A 26811-nucleotide genomic window follows, 5' to 3' on the forward strand; every position below is an offset into this window, starting at 1 on the left:
AACTAAACATATCTTATATGGTATGACACTCCTACAAAGTCTCTTGCTTTTATAAAAAAGACAACTATTTGTGATTTAGCCAACTGTCTGTGATAAATATAGTTGTCACGAGAAATACTTTTTGGTACTATCCTCCTTTGGAGGCACATTTTATGGTGTACATTTCATTAAAATACGTTAAAACTTATAAATTGGGCTACAAGTTCTATTCCAAACAACCTCATGCCACTTATTTTATTCAAAAGCTACTAACTAAAAACTTTAAAAAGTACTAGAAAAATTATATTTTTTAAAGATTATTTTTTAAATTAGAGCAAAACCACTGACATTAGCAAAAAAAATCAAAGGGAACCTTTTCTGTAGTCCATTTAATGGTGATCAAGACTACATTTTTTCCCCCTGAGATATAGGCCAGGAACTAAGAGTCTGTGAATCTCAGAATTGGGAAAGGGAGTGAAGAACTTTTGGGATTTTGAACTCCTAGCATTAATCTAACAACTGACGAAAACTCAGCTTTTACATAATTTTTCCTGACATGACCTTTGGCTAAGCTAATTGTTATATAAGAAGAAAAATGGGATTTGCTACACTTCTTTCCTGATTCGTGTTCACACATGTACATATTTTCATTGTTCTTTATGGAAAACATTCTAAACAACCACCATGTAGGGGATTTATAGTCTACATCACCGGTTCTCAAACTTATTTCTCATTGTTCCCTGTAGTCGTAAGTAAATGTCGAATGCCCCCACCACAAGTTTTCTCTGAATAGTGGCTTTTGGGAATTTTTTTTTTTTGGCTGCCTGATTGGTGGGGCATTCTTGATATGTTGGAGGTATGTATCTGCAATAGAGCAAAATGGCATTCGAGCTGTATGTGGAGAAATGATAAAAAAATAAACATTAGAATCCCATGTTTATTATTTTATTGGGTGTTTCTACGTTTACAATTTTTATGATTAGTTACAAAAATAAAAATATGAAACACAGGTATGCCAAGAAGAACATAAAAAAACTTAATTTTAATCTATTTTTTCCAGAGTTATTAAAAATAGGAAAGAACGAAAATATTGTATATTTTTTTTAAAAAAAAATAATATAGTTTGTATTGTAAATCCTCAGTTTCTAGTGAGGCAAATATGCCTGCATAGCCTGACAGTTTCTTGATGTCTGGTTGTGCACGTGAAACTTTCAAAGGGAGATTCGGATCCAAATTTAGTCTGTTCTTTCTTTAATGAGCCACTTATCCATCTTGACACAATAACACGAAATAATTCTATGTTCGTATACTCGCAATTTTACTTTCGGCACATGCACGTTTGTCACCAATGGGTATTATCAATAAGCAGGAGATACTGCCTGTATTATTGCATCATGGGTATAAACTTTACCAACAATACGTGTATACGTATACCCAGTCGTACTCGTGACATTTTTACAATTTAAAATGTTTATGGGTTTTTGAGGTGAAGGATAAAACGGGTAGTGATTTTGAAAGAGTGTTTTATTTCAAAACACATGCAACAAAGATAAGTGTGTCAGTGACAAAATCAGCAGTTTCTTTTCTTTTTTTTTTTTTTTTTGTTGTTGTTGAGGGTTAAAGCTCGGAAGTGTGAAACAATGAAGTGCTCTACACACCTGCAGCAAAAATGTTGTCGTGTGGGTATTCTCAACATTTCTCTTCCAAGCTGATCGCGTACCGCCTTCAGGTCCTTCATGTACCCCTGTAGGTACACACAGTTTGAGAACCACTGGTCTACATCATTGGGAATCCATCGCAATAAATGTTTTGGAATGCCCATTGTTGTATAGAATTCCAGTCAACTTTTGTTTGCTGCTTATTTGAATAATTAGGGGTCCTGGGTTCGATACCTGGTGGAGGCACATAGCAGTTTGGATCCCACTTTAAACTGTAGGTCCAGTCCCAAGTAGCCTTACTGTGCATAAAGTGGACTTAAAACACGAACTCAATCAATCATCTTATTTGAATGATTTCATGTTTTCCATAGATCGATGTTTTCTCTGTACTATGGACACTTCTGGGCTGTAATGATCTCATTGAAAGTCAATGAGGTTGTTACAACCCAGAAGTGTTCGTGACTGTACAAGCATTGACTGTTTATGGTGATTGTAGTGTATTTCATAGGAAATCTAGCCTAATAGTCATCTTGGTTAGCACATTGTTGCCTAACATGAAAAATTGAATTTTCTAAGATACCCCCTCGATACAATTTCATTGTGTCAGTGCACCTGGTTGAGCAGTTTGCGATGATATCGTTCTTCTCCTTGTGATCAGCGACAGAGACAGGATGAATCATCTAGAGGTGCAATTAAGGGGTGTGATGTTGAAAATGAAGAGAACATGCATGCATGCTGTAACCACTACATCAAATACCAATGAACTTTTAGTAAGCTTCTATGACTAGCTTAATTTTTCCTTGCTTTGACCACAATAAATGTGAATAAACAACAAGAAAGTGGCTGCTGAGTGTTCAATTTGTGTGCATATTGTACTGATTAGCCTTTCTGTGCATAAAGTGTGCTTTAAAATAAATACAAGCAAATGCACTGATATTCTTGGCACGTGCAAGAAACTTTAACCATTAATATTTTCAAACCTGTCTGGCTGAGGACGGGAGGATAGGCCAATCGTATATTCATTATGATATAAAAATTTGTTAGGTCTTATGTAATTTTGTAAATGTGTCCAAGAAACATTTCTGGAATTTATATTTCTTTCTGAAAGCTTGTAAATATAGCATACGTGTTGGCTGCTGCAAAATTTATGGAAAACCTCGTCAGTAGCGTAGGGGAATGAAACATTTTCTGGTGGGGGTCTGCTTATTTGTCCGTTGCTGGAAAGATTCTCTTCTGTTCGGTTTCTTTCTTCATTTGTCATTCCTATGTCTTTGTTTCTTTCTTCTAACCTCCTCGGTTCCTGTATAAAAAGTAAAACCTTCTCTCTCCCTATCTATCTTCTTTGCTTCTCTGTTTTCTAACTTTCTTTCTTTTCTTGCTCATTCCTTGTTTCTCTTTTTTCTTTGTACCTCTTCCTTTATTCTCCTGTTTCTGTCTGTCTCTCTCTCTTCCTCTATTTATTTTCCTTCTTTCTATCCATCTTTTTTTTTCTAAAACTCTTCTTCTTCTGTTCCTTACACACCTCTCTTTCTCCCTTTCTTTGCCGACCTCCGTAGCGGAGTGGTTACACAACGGTTACGACACCAGAGGTCCCGGGTTCGAATCCTGGCCTGGACATGGGTGTTCTTTGTGTGTGTCCCTTCGTCACTTTCATCATATCATCACTCATCCTCAGTGTATCAAATATTACTACTGACGACGTCCATGAACCTTGGTCTCCTAAACGCCCTACGGACTGTGGTGTGACAGAATTTCGTGAGGAAGGAGTTACGGTTTTTTTTAGTAGTCAGTTCTATATTTGGCAGTCGACGTTCCTTTTCGACGTTGGGCCGAAGGGGAAGTGACTCCTCACCCCCCCCCACCCAACCTTTCCGTGTGCACGCCACTGCCCATCAGGGTTATCTTTTTTCACTGCTGCGATATATCTGCGTGGAAGAAAGCTCCAAGCACAAATCCCCGCAAACCCGGCTGCACGAGCCTTTGAAATTTCAGGTAGAAAAAGCAATTTGTTTGATAATTTTGTTGGTGTTCGGATGAAAGCCAGCGTGCTTCGAATAATCGCCTCAAGATGGAAACGGTTTAACGAAACCCAATGGAAGAAGGTAAACGGAAAGTAGATGTATGGGGAGGCAGGAAATCAGATTACGGGATTTCGAATGCATCTTCCATAACAACAAATTGGGTTAGTCGCTCTGATCGCGGGGGTTTCTCCCCTGCTCTTCGGAACAGAGGAAGCGGAGTTAGTTATTGTTGTAGAAACGAAACGCCAAATATTATTGGAAATGTAAAAGCAAGAGAGTCGAGGCCATGTGTATTTCGTGTAAAGGAACTACATTTAATGCTCTCGCATGCAGTCACAAAGCACGGTATCCGAGCTCATTCGTTGGTTCCGGGTTCAAATCATGCCCTTGGCACTTTTTCGTTTTAAATTTCATTTAATCGTTATTCACCCCCATCCTCGCCTTTAACATGCAGAGGCAGAAAAGCGGCATTCACACTCACGAGGCACACTGTATCGCTTCAATGAATGCACTTTTTCTTCCCAGTAAAGTAATAGGGTTGTAGCCCGCCAATATCCCCTCCCCCTTAAGTTGGACCTGCATTTTGGAGTTAAATATGTCAACCCCCCTCCCCTTGAAATCTTATTACACCTTGCGATTAAAAATTATTGAAAACGTCTTACCAAAGCATTTGGATCCTGACCAACACATGCGTAGAAGGTATTTGACATCGCTATTCCCGACGGTGAATAATAGGAGGATTTGAATGCAAGGAGGGGGGAGGGGGTTACTCATGCGGTACATAAAGAGGCTTTCTTTCATTCGTTATTTCATAGAGAACTTTGTCCATATCCTCAGGCTTTTGAGAGAAAATTAACACAATAGCATGGGTTTATTTGAATTATCTGTTGCGAGGAAATCCCCGTGTGTGCGAGAATTGGATAGTAAATATCGGTGATGTAATCAGCAGCAAGCTTCGTCTGTATTCACTCCTGCAATGTGACCATTTGGTGGGTGAATTGGTACCAGAACTGTAGGACTTTCGAAGTTAGAGATGGAAAAGGCGGATTTTTTAAAGACGTGTGTGTTATTTTTCTCCCTTTATTTTTGTTTTCCTTCCATTGCTTTCAACTTTAATTTTTTTTCAAGTATCGTTATTTTATTTCTTGTATCATTTTGATCACTTTAATCATGTTCTCTCTTTTCCATCTAGTATAAATATTGTCAAATGCACTCCTCTCATTTTTATGTGATATGCGTTGCCTTTATTTATTTATTTAATTTATTTGTTTTATTTACCTCAATCTTATTTTCATATCTTACGTTTGGCTTCCTCCTTTGAAATCTCGATATTACGAGTATCGTCTCAGTTCTCTGTATTAAATACACCCTCATGTCTTTGCAAAACACAATAGTGTTTTTAGTTGTGTACACAGCAGTGAACTCGCTGCGTCTTACGCCACCAGTAGGAATTTTCCGTTTCACTTTTTTGTTAACCCGTTTTCCGCAGAATAAAAACAACCCATTTTGGACTCGGAGAAGTCGCAGCCGTCATCTGGACTAGCTAAACATTTAGAGTATATTGGATATGACAAGACCAAGTCGGCGATTTGAATGAGAAACTAAATAAAAGTCGTGAAGCCTGCAAAAGTTTACACATTAAAATATATTTCATCTCTGACTTTACTGAAAGACACTCATTGCCTATTTTATAGATATTTCCCTTATCCAGTACCTTGGTTTATTAAAAATACATTAAACGTTATTTAGACTGGTAATTTAAATAACTAGATACTTTTGGAGTAGAGGGTGGCGGTCAAATAAGTAAAATAAAACACAAAGATAACATTCAATAGATTTTCTTAAACTCTTATATTACAACAGGATGTCATGGGACATATCAAAATAAAATAATAACACAAAGATGTAACATTATGATGGCGATAAAAATAAATAAAATAAATATTTCATTATATACACACGAGATACATTTACGAAGAAGAAATGAAATGTGCAGTGATTTTAATACTAATGCCAAAATGGACTGAAAGCAACATCAGAACCATACCAGTTGCTAATAATATGTATAATATAATCTTAGTTTCGAATTATTATTATTTGGGGGGGGGTGTTCTGCTCTTTGTTGCGACGGAATATGGAACTAATGGAATATTACTCGACGTTTTCATTGAAATAAGGCTTTTGCGAACCTAATGATAGATAGTAGTTGAAGGTTATGAGGACACCAGGGATTTTTCTATCTTTCTTTACTTTTTAAATTGCGGGCATATTTTTTTGAAGGAGAAGTTGTTCATTTTGCTTGACGGTTTACATACACCAGCGGATCAAAACAACTTTCAAAAATTATTTTATTGTGCTCATTTAGTAATGCAATTATGCAACAATATTAATGAGATATCGAAGTATTTTTATGTTGAGAATTTTGAAATTTTCAAATTAAAAATCAAGATTGCATTTTGAACGCATTTTCCCTCAATCGACCATTTTATTCAAAAGTAACTTGTGTATTAATTTTGCCGGAGTGACACTACCCCTTGCAGACGGTGTAGCAAATGGCAATGCAGATTTCTGATGCAGCCGCCTTGGACCAGGTTTCGATTTCAAGTGGGGGCCAATGCGGCTGTTTTGATTCAGTTTACACTGAAGATCCAGTCCAGATTAATGTATCTGAGCACACTGTAGAGAGAAAATATATTTGCCCAATTGCTTTAAAATTTGGCCCAAGTCTTTGAATACTGAAGGAAGCGGTCGGCGTTGCTAAAGACTTGCAAGAGCACACTGTAGAGTTCTGACGAGGCAACCGTCCACGTGGACAACATCAGGCTTCTGAATGAAGAGACGAGATGAGGTTGCTCACAGGAGAGCAGCGGCCGGTCCAGCCTTCGAGAGGTGCCGCTGATCTCCTGATCCCTTCTCCATGGAAAGCGGATGGGTTGGATGAAGCTGAGATCAAACGGCAGGGGGCACTCACGTCGCACCTCAGTCCTGCAAAGATAGATACATTTCTATAAATACAGAGGCAATATGGTTTGCATAGAATTTGTCTTGATTGAGATTCCATCAGTTCTAATTTTGATTCCCTTTCAGGTACAAAAAAGGATATTTGTTCACTTGATGATGAATTTTAAGATATATCGAAACGTGGTGTTGACAAATAGGAACAGTAGGCACTTATAATTGAAATCGTACGGTATATAATCATTATAGTCTTAATACATGCCTTTGAAATCAGCCACTACTTTGTTCTTCGGCAGATATTAATGCATTTAGGACATAAATATATTAAGACCTCAAGAATGTTATATTGTTCGTAAAGTTGCGACTCATTGACTTCCAAAGTAGAGACGTCACAACTCAGCAGTGCCGTGACTACTTGTTGCAATTTTCTGTTGAGTTGTGCCTCATGGCGTCTCTAGGAGGAGGGAGACTTCTATGCGCAACTATTTATTTTATTACAAACTCTGTAAAGTTAATATTCCAAAGTGCATAATCATTCATTTTTGTTACTAAATTTTACACACATCTTTCGATGAAAGCTTAAATTTCTGATATCTGGTTCCTGCATTTTTAAAGTCAACTTTTCGAAACTATTCTTCCCTTATCTTTGGCAATTAGTTAGCCATCATCAAAATAGCCAAATTTTGCTTATTTTCTAACTTGAAATAAACTGTGTCAATTTCCCTGGGGGAGTCAACTGACCGGTTCGACGCCCCTGGTTGTACGATATTTATCTCTTTCCGTATATCTCAAAATTCGGTTGATGAAATTGATGAAAGGACATTCACAAAGAACACCTCATGCCCACGCCGGGATTCGGGCGCCGAGACCACTGGCGTCTTGACGCTAAGTGATAACCACTCCGCCACTCGGTTACAACTGTTAATGATATATCTTTTTTAAACGAAGTTCATGCCAATGTAGAAAGTATATTGCATCAAAACTGTTATTATTTTATGTTCGCTTTATGCACAGTTAAGCTAATCGGGACCGGGCCTACAGTTTAAATTGGTATCCGAACCACTACGAGATCGGGGAGTTCCACATAAAAATTGTGACTGGTATAGAAAATTATTCACATACTACAGATATTTTGTATTGCTTTTTCTAGCTGTATATATAATCCTTGATGATAAAATAGAAACGGTGTGATGGTAGTGAAATCGAGAACAAGCATATGAAACTAGGCCTTTCGAATGTAGGAGGATTCCTGTCTTCCGGTGCACAAAGGTAACCTGTAGAAGATGGAAGCCTGTAATTGCTTGGAACGAAATGACTTATGAATTCAAATTTACGAACTGAACTATTTTGGTACAACAGTTAATTAAGGGGGTACTCTTGAATGTAAGACGTGGCTCCATCGTGAGTCGACCGAGGACTCTGATAACTGAACAGAAGTGACCGTGATCCCCATTTTGCAGTTTACTGATGACATTTTTGCCTTGATTAGAAATCTTAATAGTGTCTGCATTCGTGGAATATATTGAGAACTCAGTGTAAGTCGTGGGTGTGGGCGTACAGTACTTTAAGCAGTTCTTTTCACGATGCTTTGCGCATGCGTCACATTCTACCAGGGCGATCTTCCCTGGGTTCTACGTCCGCCCTTGCGTACTCGGACGACAGGAGCATTCATGTTACGTTGCATGACGTCATGTTAGGATAAATTAATTAACTGTTGGGGGGGAGGGGGATAAGGCATCCTCCGCTCGATTCTCCATCGGTTCGTGAAACGTGATTGCATTGCATGTGAGAAAGCTGGAGGCTTCATTTCTTTCTACACAAGTGAAATAGTAGCAAATATTTTGCCTTGGTCTATTAAATAATTTAAAATTTGAAAAGTTATTTCTCACATAAAGATAAAGACTGTGCTCGAGATAAGGTAGTCAATACATAAACATCTCGTGGACAAAATCGCTATCAGGCTTAGCTGTTATTCTTTCATTTTGACTCTACTATCTTTGCAGCGTTCTGTTCGACCCTTGTATTTGTTTGTGATTAAGATGGCATTACGGCGTGTTGGTAATATGTTGCATCATTTTCCCTGCTAGAAAACGATGCCACAAACGACCTTCCTTCTTGGGCTTTTTGCTTTTCAGAGCTAACCACGACGACGATGATGGATGAAGATTAGATGAAATTGAAAAGACACACAAAATAACATCTAAGCGCCCGTCACTCGAACTTGGGTTTTAAATATTGTAAAGAATTCCATGGTAACTGACAAAATCGATGCGCTGAGTGTTCGACTCACGATCTTGCTACCCAAGTTTCTTTCGTTGTTTTTAATCCATTTTCACTGGTCATTGTCACGATTGAGGAGGAAGTCGACGTCATATGCAGCTCTAACAGACAACAGGAAGCATGGCGAAGGTTGAATGAGTTCAGATTCAGGAAGATCTCCGCGGAGTATGAAAGGAGTGCCTAACGTCACGTGATAGACATGAATTAAGTTGCCCCTCGACATGGAAATCAAACGGACGACAACATGCTTATCTGCCTCGCGATTTGGAATGAGATTCTTTCTTCTGAAGTCACTTCGATAGACAAAATGCCATGAAGTAAAGAGATTACAATTTTTGGAAGAAAGCTTTATTCTACTTTCATAAGACGGGTAACTTTCTCTCATTGCTTATTAGGCACTTTTACCAAAAGAAGCAACATTGCGTCGATTAAGTGTCATCGGTTAAGTGAATAGAACTTGTTTATTCAACAGCTTTGGCAATGGAATACTCCAGAGATAAATCTGTGACCTATTTCAAAGGTCGCCTCACATTTCCTTGCTTATTTCCGGTCGGTGTCCCTAAAGCTTTTTTTTTCAAGCTTTATAAAACAGTATTGAGCCATTTAAAACAAAAGTAAAAAAAGTAAAGTGTTCCCCTGTGCTTAGCACCACGCCATGAAGGCGTATAGAGGGTGTAAAACAATATTTCTAAATAGCCAGAGATTATGATTTTTTGTAGTTGTTTGTACTATATTTTCCCACGCTTTCATGGATTCTATTACTTTCTTAAAGTAAAACAACCTTAAGAGGGTTATTTGCCATCAGCCCCTTCCGTCCATGCTTTCACCCATACAGCACACGAAGTCAGAATCATGTTTCTGAAAGGTTACGAAGTCTCATTTACATAACATACTTCAGTGTTTCCCTGTCGTGGTTGCTTTAACGTTGCGTGTTGCTTTCATATTTTGCGCTCGTTACATCTTACACAGGGATCTTTCAATGTAGTTACGTGCGATAGCAGACTCGTTGCTTCCCATCATCCACTGCGCGAAAAAAGTTGAACGACGCTGCACACCGACGAAACCAAACACAGATGAGTAGCGTGGTTTGAGCTTTGTTTCATGGGACAATCGTCTTTGTAAAGGCAGAGGTAAGTGTATTAATATTTACTTTTTTAACAGTAGTCTTTCTTACGACGAAAATACAGAATTCACAACATGAAATAAATTAAATATAGGCTACTATAATTAATTCTGCTTCCTCCATGATTGGAAACAAAGTGAGTTTCAGATTAGAGCGAAAAGTATGTTACTTTTATTGTGAAATTAAAGTAGTGTGTGTGAACATACATATATTAAATATATATATATATATATATATATATATATACACACACACACACACACACACACAACAGAATTACTTACGTACCGTGTAATTTATTCCTATTTCTGCGTGCAACGTAATCAAGGATGTAGAATTTATCATTCTGCCGAGCGTGGCTGACTATCGCGGGACCGTTTACCCACTGTACCCCTCGAGAATTACGTAGAATTTTTTTTAATCGACAGATTTCAATGTTTTATGTAATGCAAAAGTGGTTCCAGCTTTAGGAAAGCTCAAATAACGAATATATTTCATACCATAGAATGGCACACGTAAGATGAAATCTTCAATTTCTAAGTATTTTCGCCACTTTTGTTGGTAAAAATTGTTTGTATGTACAGTAAAATAGCGAAAGAACGCGCCGAAAATGACTATCAGTACCAAACCTAACAATCCTAACCTAACTACGTAAAATTATAGCTGCTTTTGTGGAAATTCGTTTTGGGTGCTATATTCACTTGTGTGAAGCCTTCGGGCTGTTCTGCTTCACAGTAAAGTAACATGCTAAGGAAACAAACGTACTTTGCTTCACAATAACACATTTCCGAAAGCTAAAATCAACTGAAAACGTTCATAAACAAGAAAATCTTCATAAACAATGCAAGATATTTCACTTTCTTTTGGGGTACAGAGGGACAAGTGAACATTTCCAGCACGCACAAATAAAATAACGTGGAAGAATACTGGAAAGTGTTCCGTTGTGGACTGCTGCTGCTGCTAATGTCACTTGACGTTGGTATGAATAATTATTACAGACCAAAATGCTTTCATTGTTAGGTTAGGCAGCTCAAATTTGAAGCATTAAAATTCTTCCGTAAATACTTTACAATGCCCGCGATGTAGGTGTGAAGGGGTATTACATTCCTAAATGCATTTGTTAGGTTAGGCAGGCCAGGTTTAGGGCTGTTGTGATAGCAATTCCATATGCTATTCTCATCACCTATTGAACAAGCTGTGGCCTAAATATACACCTTTTGCATTTACAGTATACCCCCCCCCCCCTAATTTTGCACAAAACTTACCCTATTCTTTGGAAAAGAAAATTTTCTATCTTTCGTGTGTATAGTGAAGAGGTGTAGAATACCTTGTACCATATAAGTCGTTACGTTCCCAGCCTCTATCTAAAAATATTCACGTTTCAACTAATTCATTCTGCGATATAGTTACAATGTGTAAATTGAGGGCAGCACCATTGTCATGCAGTTTTTTGAATTTTACACACTGGCTAGATGAGTAGATAGCAACAGCTATGCCTGACATGTGCTGACATGTAACAAAAACCTTTTTTGCCCTTTTGTAGGCATAAACCTGAGCTGCCTAACCTACTCATATGTGCATCCTATTTATAGCAGAAATAAATATGTGAATAGTATAGGTAAGTCAAGTTTAGGTTATTTCACCTATTGGATGCATACGTCAGTAGGTTAGGCAGGTCAGGTTTATACATACTGTATAAATGGCCCAAAAATATTTTTTGTTACATGTTCGCACATGTCTCCAAGCTGTTTTTCCCAACTCTATTTTTGATTACATTGCTTGCAAAAATATAATTGTCACATTCTTGCAAACTTATGCAATCAGACTTTGTTTTAAAATATGGATGGGATCTACAACATGCACGAAGTAAAATTGTAAATTATTTTTGAATCTCGATTCTTGTTACTTCAGCTCCTTTGGTGGCAATAATAAAATTAGCCGTTGATAACACAAAATGTACATGACACTCTTAATCAAAATTCTTTTCACATTTAAGTATACAATTATAGACAAAACAGACATGGTACTGGCTACCATAGCCCTCTGAAAGATACAGCATGCCATGACTTGCAGTAGTGTCACAGTGCTGTGACTGGTTACATGTATATTATTGCAGGGTATGACTGAAGATGACCAGACTCCTCTCAGATTTTCTTCATATTTGGCATACTTACTAATTGAGGCTTGCTAATGATGAATCTGAAGTTAAAATTTGTCGGAAACATCTAGAAATTGCAAAATATTTGCGAACCATTGACGTGTGGTTAGGTTAGGCAAACATAGTTAAAATTTCATGTCGTAGTAGTATCAGGAATATATATATATATATATATATTTGCTTGTGCAACAAAACATTTTGCGAAAATAGACTGTTTCCATTCCAAAAACTAACTCCTTATTTTCACTTATTTTGCAATTTCTAGACATTTCCGATAACTTTTAACTTCAGATTCGTGATTACGAGGCCTCAATTAGTGAGTATGCCAAATATGAAGAAAATTGGGTCCGGTCATCTTCAGTCGTTCCTATTACAGTGACCAAGTGTGCCAGGTGATGAACCTAATGCTTTTATTATTATTATTATTGAATCTGGTCTCATTATTCATTGTAATATGAGGAATGTTTGTTACGAGATACACACTAATTCATAAGAGAATGTGTTGTATTATTAGTTTCCATGCTGCTTATTAGGTTAGGCAGTTATGTGCATGGGTTAAGTAAGCACCACTCTAAAAATTTGGAATGACCATATCACCAGATATTTAGTCAGCTTTTCCAATATTTTCACCATTAATCAAAACTTAATTTCTAATTTTATTTATTCTTTACTTGCACCAGTCGTTAAGTTACTCAGTTAGGCTTATCACTTGTAAGCAGAGAATGCAATGTTTTCCTTTCATTGTATCTGGCAGTACTGTCTTTAAATTTTGTGATATACATTTTGAGAGCCAAGCCATAACTGTTTTAAAAAAGTATGTTCTCTACTCATTTTTTTTCTCCAGTCTTTTGAGGATGGAGGTATGGCTTATTTTCTGGTGAGGCTTGAGATGCCCTGCATACATAGGCATGTGGTTAAAATCAAACCAAATTGTTCCAAGGAAGGTCAGCAATCGAGGAGAGGAGAATATCAAAAAATTCAATCAGTTTTATTTGTTTTAAACATATGTGCACCCAGGAATTTTTGTATGAGAGGGGTTGAGGGTTGTAAACCAAATGAAAATGTGAGTCTGCTAGTTAGGTGGACCTTCGTGGTACTGAATGGTTAATATGTAGTTATATAAACATCATAGCCAGGAACATGCCTCTTATAAAAAAAATAATTAAAAAAATGCACCTAATATTTCTTATTCTCAAGCAACAATTTTAGTGCTGGATGAATTGAAAGTCCATCAAAAGTGTGCTACGATTGATAAATGCTGCTGTGCCATTCCAGACAATTGAATCCTATTATTTTAAAATGCTACAAGGATGAATAATTTTCCATTATTAAATTGTGGGGGAAAAGTAATTTGCTGTAATGGTAATAATGGTCCCACGGTTGGGGGGGAATGAATGTTCAATTGCAATGTTATGGGGGAAATGAAACATTAACTCCAACCTTGCATGTGGGGTAGGTTCCACCACTACCCTTTTTATACTCAACATTAATTCCACTGTCAGTCACCCATGAAAATAATCCTGTCAGTTCATTACTGACTGTTGACTGTTGCATGTAATGGTTGTGTTCTGGCTGGGGTAGAATATACCCAATGTCCAAGGTTGCATTATTGTTTCTGCAATTTGTCTTCTATGCACTACCGAGCATTTCACATGTTAATTCATAAGTAATTTTTTTGAGTACTCATCCACATTAGGAATCCAATTTAAATAGAAATAAATTACTACTGATTTAATTCATAAAATTTCTTCTTTTAGGATCTGTTCACCAACACTGGCCAAATGCTAGAGCAAGAAGTGTCTAATATGGCAGAAGTGGCGTGTGCTGGTCAAACTCGGAAACAACAAACAAAACAAGTAAGTTACATGTAATGGAAACTGGAATAATTTGCATTTTTTTACTCTCAAAAGTCATGAAAAGCAATACACTGATTCAGATTAACATATTTACACTGCAGTTACAGAAACCTAACTACGAATTAGATATTTGCCGGGCTTGTGGTTGTGCTAGTTTTAATGTGTAATCTACCATCACATTCTCCTTGATTTACAGTGAGAACATTGGCATCAGCAAGATATAGATATCTGCCATTGCTCCCATCAGCCATTGTTCCTCCCACCAGACAGCTTGCTAAAGGCATATATGGCTAGAAAACTTGGTGAAACTTTTTCCCTCCATATGGCAAGCATAAAAATTCATAAAAAAAAATAATTCACAAGCACCCCTCCACCCTAGTTGTCTCACTGTCACCATGTTAAACTACATGAGCATCCCCAAACTAACCCCAAGGCTCTATCAAACATCCCCATCTAACATTTTCCACTTCAAAGTCAGAATCCAGAGACAATGAAATGCAAATTTATTTTCCAAATCAGCCTTGCAAATGTTGGTTAAATTACATAGCAGACATATATTCCTGTTTGTCCTTTTGTGTGACTTTCGCACAGCATAAGAAAGTGTTCATTGCGGTTTGAAGTGTTTTTTTGTTTAGGTTTACTTTATGCACAGATAAGCTAATCGGGTCTAGACCTACAGTTTAAAGTGGAAACCGAACTGCTAGGTGCTCCACCGGAAATTGAACCTGGGACCCCTTAATTACAAGGCAACGACGTTACCACTATGCCAGTAGGGAGGCAATAAAGTGTTTGTGTTATCATTTTTTATGTGAGATGCAGAATTTTTTCCAAGAATGGTTTTGGTTCTTTGAGAAATTGTACAAACATACAGAGCTCATAATTAATTTATTTTCTCCCTTTCCAAAATTGATCCTATTGTATTCTTAAAGCACAGACATTAGAAAAACAAGTCTCATTTTGGCACATCTATCCCTTCCCTTAGATGTGGCATAGTGAGTTTGAGATGCTTGACTGAAGGAATTGCTGTAAAAGTTTTGATATAAATGCATAGAATAACTGTCATTCCATGTTTGTTTTATAATCTCATAGAGTTGGAAGTGGTCGGAAAAACTGGCTTTTTGGGGGAAAAAATACAAGTTTTTTTCCTCCGTAGTTATTTTTGGTTGAGCTTTTTCACAAAAGTGGCTCAAATCAATGAAAATGCAGGAGTTGGCAGTACTTTTCCTGTTGCATGGTTTTCGTATATCTTCCTACTGTAAAATAGGCACTCATTTCTAAATATAAAATACAATTTACACTATGAAATTTGTAGCTAGATATAAACAATGTTTTAAAAAAAGCTGGCTTTTTTTGAATGGGCTGCTCTTTCAGAGTGTAATCTTCATATTTCGGTAGGCTTATTAAATATATCTATGTAGTATAAAAATATTCACATAACTAGAGTAGTTTTGTGTGTGTTTTTAATGTAACCTAATAGTATGATATGATTTTCAATGCTTGAATTTGTTATAGGATAATTTACATGAAGCAAAAAATAATATACTCCTCTATCTTTCGAGAATCTTGTATGAAATCTCTTTACATTAAAGTTTGTGTTCGGTAAAATACATTTGTATTCTGGCTTTCCAGTACATAATGTATAATTTGGTTAAATGGCGGCTAAACCTGGACACGGAGCAACTAGTGATATAATTTTGTTACTTGTTGCAGTGGTTCTCACCTTTGAGATCACAGCCTACTAAATTTATTTCTTAAAAGTCGATGCCCTGATCCCAAGAATTTCATTCATAAATACATTTCTGATCTTTAAAGTTTGTGTAAATTAACATGCACTCTCAATGAATATTCAATATTAATATATAAACTATGGCATAATCATAAAGAGTAATACATAGTTCAATTATGTATAGGCTTGCTGTCAAATATGAAATTAGATTTAAATTAGTTGTCAACCCCTGGGTGCAACGAACCTTTTGTTGAAATGCACTGGCATTAAAACTGAAGCAGAAGCAAATAAGACTGACCGCAAATGGCAAAAAACTATTTAAGAGATCGGGACTGGACCTACAGTTTGAAATTAGATCCAAAGCACTCTGCCTCCATTGAGGATTGAACCTCAGACCCCTTCTTATTACAAGGCAAGAGCATTTAATTTATTCCACTCCAGAGGTCCATTTATTTTTATGAAAGGTACCTTATATAAAAATCTGGCCTTTTTCCAACAATAGTACTTGCAAATTGTTCTCTGTGATTTGCAGGCTAAACTAAATCTTAATCTTGGATGAAGTAGCTAATAATCTTGTTAAGTATAGAGAAAGAACATTCAGACCGAAGCAACGCTTGGTAGTGGGGGTGTCACATTGAAACCATTCTATTATTGAATCACTGCTTCCTTTGCTGATTATATATGGCTAGTTATTTATTAATTATAATAATTACAGAAATTACTATCACAAATAAAAAATAATAACCAATTATTACATGAGTGTGTCACATATATTTTATCATTCCCTAAAACTCTCAAAACCCATGATTTTTATTAATGATTTTTTGTTTGTAGAAGTGCAGTTGTTTATTAAATATAATTATTACAATAATTACCATCATTACCAACTAATTGTACACTGTCACTGGCATGAATATCTCGAATGAGACGCATTCAAAGATGACGCATGATATGTCCCCCAAGTGCATTTTGCCTCCTAATTACATTACATTTATGTTTTTATGAGCAGAAGTAATACAGAAATATTAGGAACATTCCAGGGAACCATGTAATTTATTTTCAAACAGTTGAAAAATCTAAAAAATAAGAGGTGGTTGGACTGCAAACCCCCCTCCCCCTCTTCCTCGGTAAGCTAGGATTAAAATTGTAGCTGAACCACTATGCAATATGTGCCCACTGAGATTGGCCAATATATGTCTCTTGGCTGCTGCATCATGTAAAATTTTTGTAGCTAGTTGTAAAATATGTGAGTACAAACCTGTAAACTCCTAATAATAACTTCAAGTGAAATAGGTTAGCTGCAATTGGTAAAAAGCCAAAATTTCTGTTGTTTTTTCTTTAAAAAAACCTGCTTTTTATCGAAGAAAGAAACAGTTCATTCAAAAAGCTAGATTTTTTGCAACTCTTATCATCTCACAAGAAAACTTGGCATGTTATGCAGTAGGTTGTTGCACAGCCCAGAATGCCAAAATGTCATCTTCAAACATTGGTCAAATCACAATTTCCCGATTACTTATTGATCACTTTTCACATTGTTGCAACGTTTTTATTTTCAAATTAAATGTCTTCCAAATTTGTGCAATATTCCTGATTGTTGATTGATTGAATTGGCTTATTTTACTTTGTATTTCTGCCACTTTTGACTAATCGCAAAGATGGGGATGATGAAATTGATGAATGGACACTCACAAATACCTATGCCAAGCTTCGGTCCGGGACCCTTGGCATCATAGCATGTTGTGATAACTACTCCACTCCATCATGGAGGCAGCTGGAGTATTCTTTCTGTGATGAAGTTGGTCTTTTTTGTTGATGAAAGTCATCTTTGTTTAGAAGCCCTAGTGTGGCATAGGTATTCTTTTGCAGATATTATCACACAATATATTTTAGAAATAAAATTGAAGTTAAGAAGATTTGGTATATGGGAACTAGAAGTTAAAAAAATCTGGATTGTTGTTATTTTACTGATGCAAAATATTTTTCTTTAAATGAAAGTTCTGACTAGAATGTTAATTCCGAATTGATGTTACACATGACCGTATTTCCTTTACAGGAAGGAACTGAATGTTATTCCACTCCAACATGAGGGTATATTGCAGAACCTGCAATGGAATTCTTCTGAACTACAGAAAAAAGTGTATTTAAACAAAAATAAAAATAAAGGATATATTTTATGAAAAATGTTATTTTTTTCATAATAACCATAACCACATAATGTATGTGTAATTTTTGAACTTCAATGCTGACATGAATTGCTTGGTTGGTTGGTTGATTTGGTGTTTTAAGTTCACTTTATGCACAGTAAGTCTAATTGGGACTTGACCTACAGTTTAAAGTAGGATGTGAACCACTATGTGCCTCCACCAGATATCAAACTTGGGATCCTTGATTACAAGGCAATGACGTTACCACTGTGCCATCGGGAAGCCCTTGGACATGAATTGTGCCTGAGCACTCGCTGGCATCATAACTGTATCAAAGTATGTTTATTTATATTTGTTTGGTTGTTATTGTTGCTTTAAACACGCTATACACAGATATGTACCTCCACTGTGTATCGAACTAGACACCCCTTGATTACAAGGCTCTCATTTATATTTCTTACAGTGTAGGCTCAAACCGGCCAAACATCATAACAATTGTCTGGCGTTTTCTCATTTTTGTAATGTTACTGCACAAAAATTCCTGAAGTTTAGCTTTTATCCATTTTGCATTTGTCTCTTGTGAACAGGTAGTTTTTCCCAGTTTTTTAAATTTTTTTACTGGTTCATTAACTGAATCTCTTTTCATGGTCAATGTGTGTCGACATTCTCCAGTTATGTAAGTATAAGAGACATTGTCTTCCAATTCAGGTTACTTTAGGACCCTTTGCATTATCTCCAGAGGTAGAATGCAGACTTGTCAAGAATTTCAAGTAGGTAAATACAAGGTTTTGATAAACTACAAACATGCAAGTGTTCTATTTAATTATTTTATTTGAGATGAAAGGCTGAAGTCACGTCTTGATTCTTTTGTTATTAACAGGAATATTACAAAACAGAGCAATATGTTACACCAGAATATACCAGAATTTAAACATGGTAATTTTTAGTATATGGAAGTTATATACTTTAAAACCACATACTCAATTTGTAACATTTGAAATCTAATTTGGAATATTCCTGTGTAATACTGATAGTTTGACCACTGTGTAGGTTGAAAAACCATGAAAGTTGAAAATTATCCCTGTTATCCCTGAGAAATGCAGAGAGAATCGAATTATCAGATGACCATGATTCTGCAAAATGTTTTACATCCTCCCAGCCTCTCATCAATTGGTAAAGGGGATGGATAGCAACTGGAGCATGATGCTGATAACATCACTCAAATCCAATCTTCTTCATGACATGGTGTTACAAACCAGGGAGAGCTTTATTATAGCATGTAAAACACTATTTTATACAAATTTGATGTTATTTTAGAATTTAGTGATTTAGTTGTCAATATTTCATTTTCATTTGAGTTTCTTTTTTTTAGCTTTATCTGTTAATTGATATTAATGAATTAATATCCAGTACTTTTATGCAGTTTTTCTCCCATTATATTAATTGCGACAATTAAGATAAGTGGTCAATTCATGAGAGGTAAAATAAATACATTTAGATATCTTGCCTAAACCTAGTTTTCTAAGTAAAATCCTGTGAATTCTATTTTCAGGAAATGATTTACAAGCTAATATTGTAATAATTTTTGAAGGGGCTTAACCCCAATAACCCCCCCCTCAAATATGCCATCCATGAATACATGCAATATAACCACAATGTAAAATACCATTGCAGTAATGTAACTGACATATTATGCAACCTAATGGAAATGTCTCTGTAATGTCGGTAATGTTACATTTACATGTTTCTGTAACATTATCAATGTTGTGTTATGTTCGCGGACATTTCCACATTACTGAAACTTACCCGAAACATTTTTGTAATGTTCTGCAACATTGCCGCAATGTTACAATGTTTCACGACTTATGTGTTGCTAACGTATCTGAAACCATGTTGTGCTGTATGGGCAGTCATTACTCGGTGTAAAGAGACATTGACAAATCATATGCAATAACTATTTTTAGACAATACGTTGATGTGACTCTCAGAGAAACTATAACATTGCGAACGGAGCGAGAAAGACCTTTTTGATGTATTTCTTTGAACTAACAAAAACATTAATGCAATATGGCTCCAATACACTGAAAGTTATCGGTAATCGTTATACCGATACTCTATCAGCATCGGTAACATCATCAGACCGCTACATCCTTAATGTATTTATTTCTGATCTGCCTTTGAAAGCTCCCGCCGACGAGTTAGCGGATTGAAACAACTTGCCAGAGGTTAATTTCTATTTAATAGGAAAACAAGGACATCGTCTGCCTCATTAGCGTGCTTCAGTTGCCGCAGAATGGAAACAGTTTGTTCTTTCAAAGACCCGAAGTCGCCGTCCCAAGTGCTCGGGGGTAAACATCGATAGTAGAGTATTTTTGTGACTCCCACCGCAACTTTGATTTCTTGACCAAACGACCACAAAAAGTTAAAAAACTCACTTTCTCTTCCTGTTCCGCGCCCCATTTATTGCGCTGACGACGTTTCGCGGGGGCAAAAAGGCAGTGATGAGTGAAAGATGAGCTCTCATCCCCTCATCCTTCTCATCTTTCTCATTCTCTTTTTATTCTCTCATCTTCCTCTCATCCTCCTCTCATCCTCCCATTTTTCTCTTATTCTCTCATTTTTTTATTTTCTTATTTTCTTATTTTTTGAAAGATGAGTGCATCTTATCGTAATTTTCCAAGTCTGGGACCAAATGTTTATATATCATGACCTACGTAAACCTCTTTTCTCATTCTCTCATTCTCTCATTCTCTTATTTTTTGAAGGGTGAGTGCACTTTATCGTAATTTTCCAAGTCCGGGACCAAATGTTTATATATTGTGACCTACGTAAACCTCTCCTCTCATCTTCTCATCTTCTCATCCTCTTATTCTCTCAATCTCTCAATCTCTCATTCTCTCATCCTCTCATCCTCTCTATTTTTAGAATATTGTCGTCAATATTAAAGATGAAGTTGGAGTGCTGGAATCAACGGGGGGGCCAAATGTTTATATATCGTGATCTTCGTAAACCTCTCTCTTGGGGGAACGATGTGGCATATACACACGCGCGCGCTCTCAGCTTAATTAATCTGCATGCATGCTTAATGTTTGATTTTTTTGTTTCTAGTTCGACATGAGATACACACAATTTTATTTTTTGAAGTACAGTTAATATTACCTAGGTTAATCTGTGACATACAACTAGCGATCGACACGACCACCTGACACACAGACACAGAAAGAGTGAGCAAATTTAAAGTGTGATCTATCGTGAATTAAACTAAGCCCCCTCACCCACCCACATATAGCCTTACAGGTGACTCAAAAGCAGAAATTGGTCATAGCGTGACAGGTTGATCTATCGTGAACTAAACTAACCCCCCCCACTCATACATACACACTATGTCTTACAATAAGTAAGGCTGCTATATCACATGTAAGGGCTGGCGGTTGCCAACACACACAAGATCTATTGCAAATTTTATTAACTTACGACATAAGCCATGGACACACACACACCAAGCCTTCCAGATAGGCTATAAGCAACTCACCTCTTGCAATTGTATAACGGGGAAAATTAACCTACAGCTAGCAACACTGTTTGAGCTGCTTTCGACGAGTAGTGTTACCAAACTTATTTTTTGCAAATAGGCTCTACAGCTAGAGGCTTTGTCTAACAATTGATTAAATTAAGTACCGGACATTATCGAAAAGCAATTCTGAAAACATTATACTGAAACATATACCCTACCAGAGTATGCCAACTTACCTCATGTAAAAATATTACCTAGTACGGGTTAAGCTGTGACATACAACTAGCGAACGACACGACCACCTGACACACAGACAGAGAGAGTGTGATACAGCTTATACGCAGTTTTTCCTACACACGTACTGGGTTTAAAAGGTAACTTGCAACAACTATTTCACTCACCTCCTATCATATAATAAAATTACCAGAGGTTTTTGATACTTGCTGCCAGAACATGGTGGTTTTAAACTGGAAATTCAGCCCGATTATTCTATTTGTGCAAGAGAAAAATGATGATGCCTGCATTTGGAATATATAATTCTTCTTACGGTATTTTGCGTGCCCCAGTAACCTTGCTTTCGATTCACGGAAGCTATGACGTGTATTTCCTGTTTCGCGAACATGCGAGAACCTTTCACAATGTCGCATCAGATAATAATATATTGCAAGAGCGAGTTGGTTGTGTATATAAATCTAGTCTTGGGGAATGGACATGAATATAATGTCAAAATTATTGCATAACTTAAAAGAATATTTATTGCACTGCGCTTTCTAGCAAAGGTAAATGTGGAATGCCCCGGCCCCTCAGAGATTCGAATACTGTTAGTTAAACAGCAAGCATTGTCATATGGACTGACGATTATTATTTTTTAAAAAAACAGACCTCGTAGTAAGTTATAACCTGAGCTGTCTTGCAAGTCTCTCGAGTTTGATATCTGGTGAAGGAATATGATGCCACTATAAACTGTACACAAGATATACCCAGTCCCTGGCATGAGATGGACTAGGACCTATACAGTTGTACAATGGTTGTTCTTTATTAAAGCATAGCGCTTATTTACATGTCAGCGCAACATGCATGCAAAGAAGGGAGGGAGACCATAACGGATAATTCTTATTTCGATGCCGGTCTACGACTCTGAGGGCTCAAGTTACAATGTTTACCTATAGCTGTACATATTTAAAAATGACCTGAGCAATTAAATGTTACAATACCGATCCTGATTTTTGTCGGATGACGTAGGTTGCAATCCCACCCCCGATGGCGTATAGACTTAAATGTTTCCATAACATGAAATACTGTTAATGGAAATCTGTTGTTTCTAATGTAAAAATCATATAACAAGAAAAAGAAGAAAATAAATGTTGCGAGCAAATACGGAGCCTCAACCCAAACACATAAATAATCAGACAAGATGTCAACGGTGCGTTCATAACTAACAAGTGATTATTCAAAAATTGAAATGGTGCAGGGGGGAAACAACCAACTAACTAACTAGGCTTCTTAAACCCGAGGACAGCAAATACAAGCCTATCCTGATCTGAGAAAGATCTCTATCTATTTTTTTTCCATCCCAACCGATTTTTTTTAGGTCTATTCAACCCCTCATGGTACACGAGTTCCCACTGCCCTGATGGTGGAGGAAGCGAATCTATTTGGACATGAAAGAGCATTATGTGTGGGAGACTATAATTTATACATGTGGTTGCTTGGATGCTTACAGAGGATGCCATAGCTCGTGCGATTGAGGCATTTTATTAAGCACATATTTTGATGAGTGTAAAGAATTAAATAAGTCACAAGGGGCTGAGGCATGGTTCGAATTTCTCGATCTAGGTATGGATGCAGACAGACACGAAGTTTTGTGTGTGGACACAAATGATAATGGAAAAATGCCGTTCACCCCGATAGCATAGTGGTAATGTTGTTCTTGCCTCGTTTCCATCGACAACATAGTGGTTACACTGTCCAATATTAAGAAGTTTGAATATGCCTAACCTAAAATAAAATTCAAGAATTAATAGAGTTAAACATTTGCCACTCTGAAATGGCGACGGCTATCATAACATCATTTTCAGCAGGATAATAATGACAATATTATATATATTAAGAATTAGGCCCGAGGGATTCTTATTCACTACACTCGTTTCCGCACAACTCATCGACTACAAAGCAACAATGTTAGGAAGTGTGTGCATGGTCCCAAAAATACAAATTTAAAAATTACTAATAAGACATGAACTCTCTTCACTGGTGTGTATTTGAATATGCGAAAATGAGGTATTTTGAATAACCACAAAAAAAGCTTGCAACGGTATAGAGAAGGGTCACAACTTCAAACTTTAGACGATTTTTTGTTAATCTGCAAAAGGCCAGGGCGTACGGTAAATTGATTTTATTGAAAAGTATGCAGAAGCAGTGTTGGAAGCAGTTTGAAGACTGAAACGGCTATGGAAGGACACTTATTATAATGTTAATATTTCAGTATAATGTTTTCAGAATTGCTTTTCGATAATGTTCGGTACTTAATTTAATCAATTGTTAGACAAAACATACATTCGAATTCAAGAACGGAAAATATGAACAGCAAATGAATGCTTTAGAGTAGATGTGATATTTAAAGGAGGTGATTATTTTTTTTATTTTCTCAATTCAAACAAAAATTCATGAATATTATTATCATTGAATGGTTGGTTAGGTGCTCGGTTTATCTTGTCCCTCCGAACGAAAGATGGAATGTATACGAGCCTGTGCCTCCTAAGTTTATCGCGGCTATGAGGATAAATCGCGAAATAAAACAAACTGGAAATTTTCAATATATATATATTTTTTATAACATACTTCAATTAAGAAGGATTGCTATCCTTTTTTTATAATTTGTTAAATTTTATTACGAACGAGGAAAGAATGCATGGCACTTAATGCTGTAATGTTATTGATTAGATCATCGTTTATCTTGTCCGCATCGATTAATCTTCTTATGTTTTTTTTTTGTTTTTTCGTCGCGTCCATCTCTTCTGTTATCACAATCGAGACTTCTAGATTATTATTTTTTCTCCCTGCAATTTTAGAAATGTAATTTTTCATGATCATCCAGCGAATGGCTGAGACATTTCAGCAAAATGTCGATTATTCAATAGATGTTGTAAGGTTCCATGTTTTTTTTTCACTATCTCTTGTTTGGTCGATTTTGAATTTGGGAGTTATTTTTTTTATTTTGCCTTTCGCGACATGTTCGACTAATCGTGACAATACGTTTCAACCTTTCTGCATAAACGTTGAAACGTTTCAACGAACAAACGTTGAACCAAAAAAAGGTTTTCTCAAACGTTTAGACGACTACGAAAACGTTGAAATGTAAAATATTGTTGCATTGTAATCAAAAAAGAATTTGTTGAATATGCCTAACCTAAAATAAAATTCAAGAATTAATAGAGTTAAATATTTGCCACTCTGAAATGGCGACGGCTATCATAATATTATTTTCAGCAGGATAATAATGACAATATTATATATATTAAGGATTAGGCCCGAGGGATTCTTATTCACTACACTCGTTTCTAACCTGTCCACACTGGAAACCGAAAACACAAGTACGAGACACTAACTTGGGAGAGGACATGCAAAAACTCTGCGGGGCTCATCTTAAAAACTTCAGTAGATGTTTGTCATGGAACTCCCTCCTTAAATTCGATTCGAAAGGCACAAATATTCCGGTTCTTGAATAAGAAGCGCGTATGCCTTCGGAAAGAGAGAAGAAGAAATAAATAAATCAACTCATGCATATTCTTCATGTACGTACGCTTGGTGACAAGAAACAGTATTTTTTTTTCTCTTCAAGAAATTGTTTTCAACTTTTTGCTAGGTGACCCAACAGGAGTGGACGAAATAGCTTATTCATTCAAACTGGAAGCTTGCTTTTTTTCAACAATAGAAAACACATTATTTCCAGTGAAATATCGACTCAACTACTTAGAATAGCTACCACAAGCTTGGGTGACTGAATACTAAAAAACTATCGAGCGACTTACTTCACAGCAGTGTCACTTAGTTTCAACAAGAACAGTTCAAGGCTTCCCGGGTGTCCTGCAAGGTTCGGCATTTATTTTTTTTAATAGCAAGCAGATGAACTGGCAGTTATTTTCTGGTAATTATGTCTTGCCGATGGCGTTGTCGCTTTGTAATCAAAAAAATGCTAGGTTTCGATTGATACCTGTTGGAGGCGCAGGTTCGATTTACAGGTCCAATCCCGATTTGCCTTTCCGTGCATAAAGCGAACTTAAAGCTGCAATTCAATCAATAATTCACTGGTAATTATATTCTTGTGTCAAGTACACCCCCTCTCTAGGAACTTTTAACATATATACTGCTTGTTAAATAATATTGTGTTTCTGATTCTTTCATCCTCATAGTCATAAATGATCCAAGAGAAAAATATATTGTGCTGACATTCAAAACATGCAATAAAAATATATGATCAAAAAGCTAGCGAAAAGAATAAACAGTAAAGGTAATACACACAAGATTCGAGCCGTATGGTTTGAACAGAATTAGATACAAAATTGGATTGATCTTGCTCATTTATAGGGTGAGAGATGGAAGGCTTCTGTTGCTAAACCTTCGGGTTTAAGAAGACAAGAAAATTAGTTGGTTAATACCGAGCTATTAGGAACTGGCATCCTTGAAACTTCATGCTGCAAGCCTCGTCCTCTACATGTTTATTTCCGACATAATCCTCACTCTCGTTATGCTTTTTTTTTTTTACAGATAACATCAAAAGCCGTGACATGCGATTTTCTGGCTTTTTCATTCACAACATGGATATTCATGTTTCTCATCACATCGCAATAATAAGGATACTCAATACCATATAGGGTTTGGCGAGTCTCAGAGCTCCAGGAAAAAATAAACTCCTGTAGGATTTTCCGTGTAGCAGTGAGACACGCTAGTACCGTAAATTGAACTGCACATAATTTAGATTTTATTGAAAAGCAAGCAGAAGCCGTGTTGGGAGCATTTTGAAGACTGGAACGGCTATGCAAGAACACTTATTATAATGTAAACATTTCAGTATAATATTTCGAGAATTGCTCTTCGGTACTTAATTTAATCAATTGTTAGACAAAACACAACATTTTGAAATGAGAATTCCTTTTTTGGTACTTGAGAAACTATTTAACACTCTTCGTAAAGCTGTATACACTATTTCCAACTTTTTGAGCCTGAAATTGTGGTGAAATCTCTTTTCTGTTCCTACAATAGTTAGCCCAGTTTTTTTAACAGTACATCTACAAATTCCATGGAAGTGTACCAGTTATCAGTAGTTACATTTCTGTTGGTATCAAAATTAGGTTTACACAGTCTTACTACAGCCTGCCTATGTATAGAAAGCTT

The 26811-nt window shown here is 36.4% G+C and overlaps 1 protein-coding gene across 1 annotated transcript in view; it reads right to left on the reverse strand.

Moving 5' to 3' along the window:
• Positions 1–5759: 5759 nt before the first annotated feature.
• Positions 5760–26811, reverse strand: part of LOC145987363 (uncharacterized) — a 91202-nt gene continuing 70150 nt past the window's right edge. The window contains exon 5 of the mRNA XM_083121891.1: positions 5760–6643. Coding sequence (XP_082978017.1) covers positions 6638–6643 — 6 coding nt within the window. The 3' untranslated portion in view covers positions 5760–6637. The remainder of the gene's footprint in view (positions 6644–26811) is intronic.

The sequence above is a fragment of the Lepisma saccharinum genome, chromosome 4 (assembly GCF_977018435.1).
Source record: "Lepisma saccharinum chromosome 4, izLepSacc3.1, whole genome shotgun sequence".
Lineage (NCBI taxonomy): Eukaryota > Metazoa > Arthropoda > Insecta > Zygentoma > Lepismatidae > Lepisma > Lepisma saccharinum.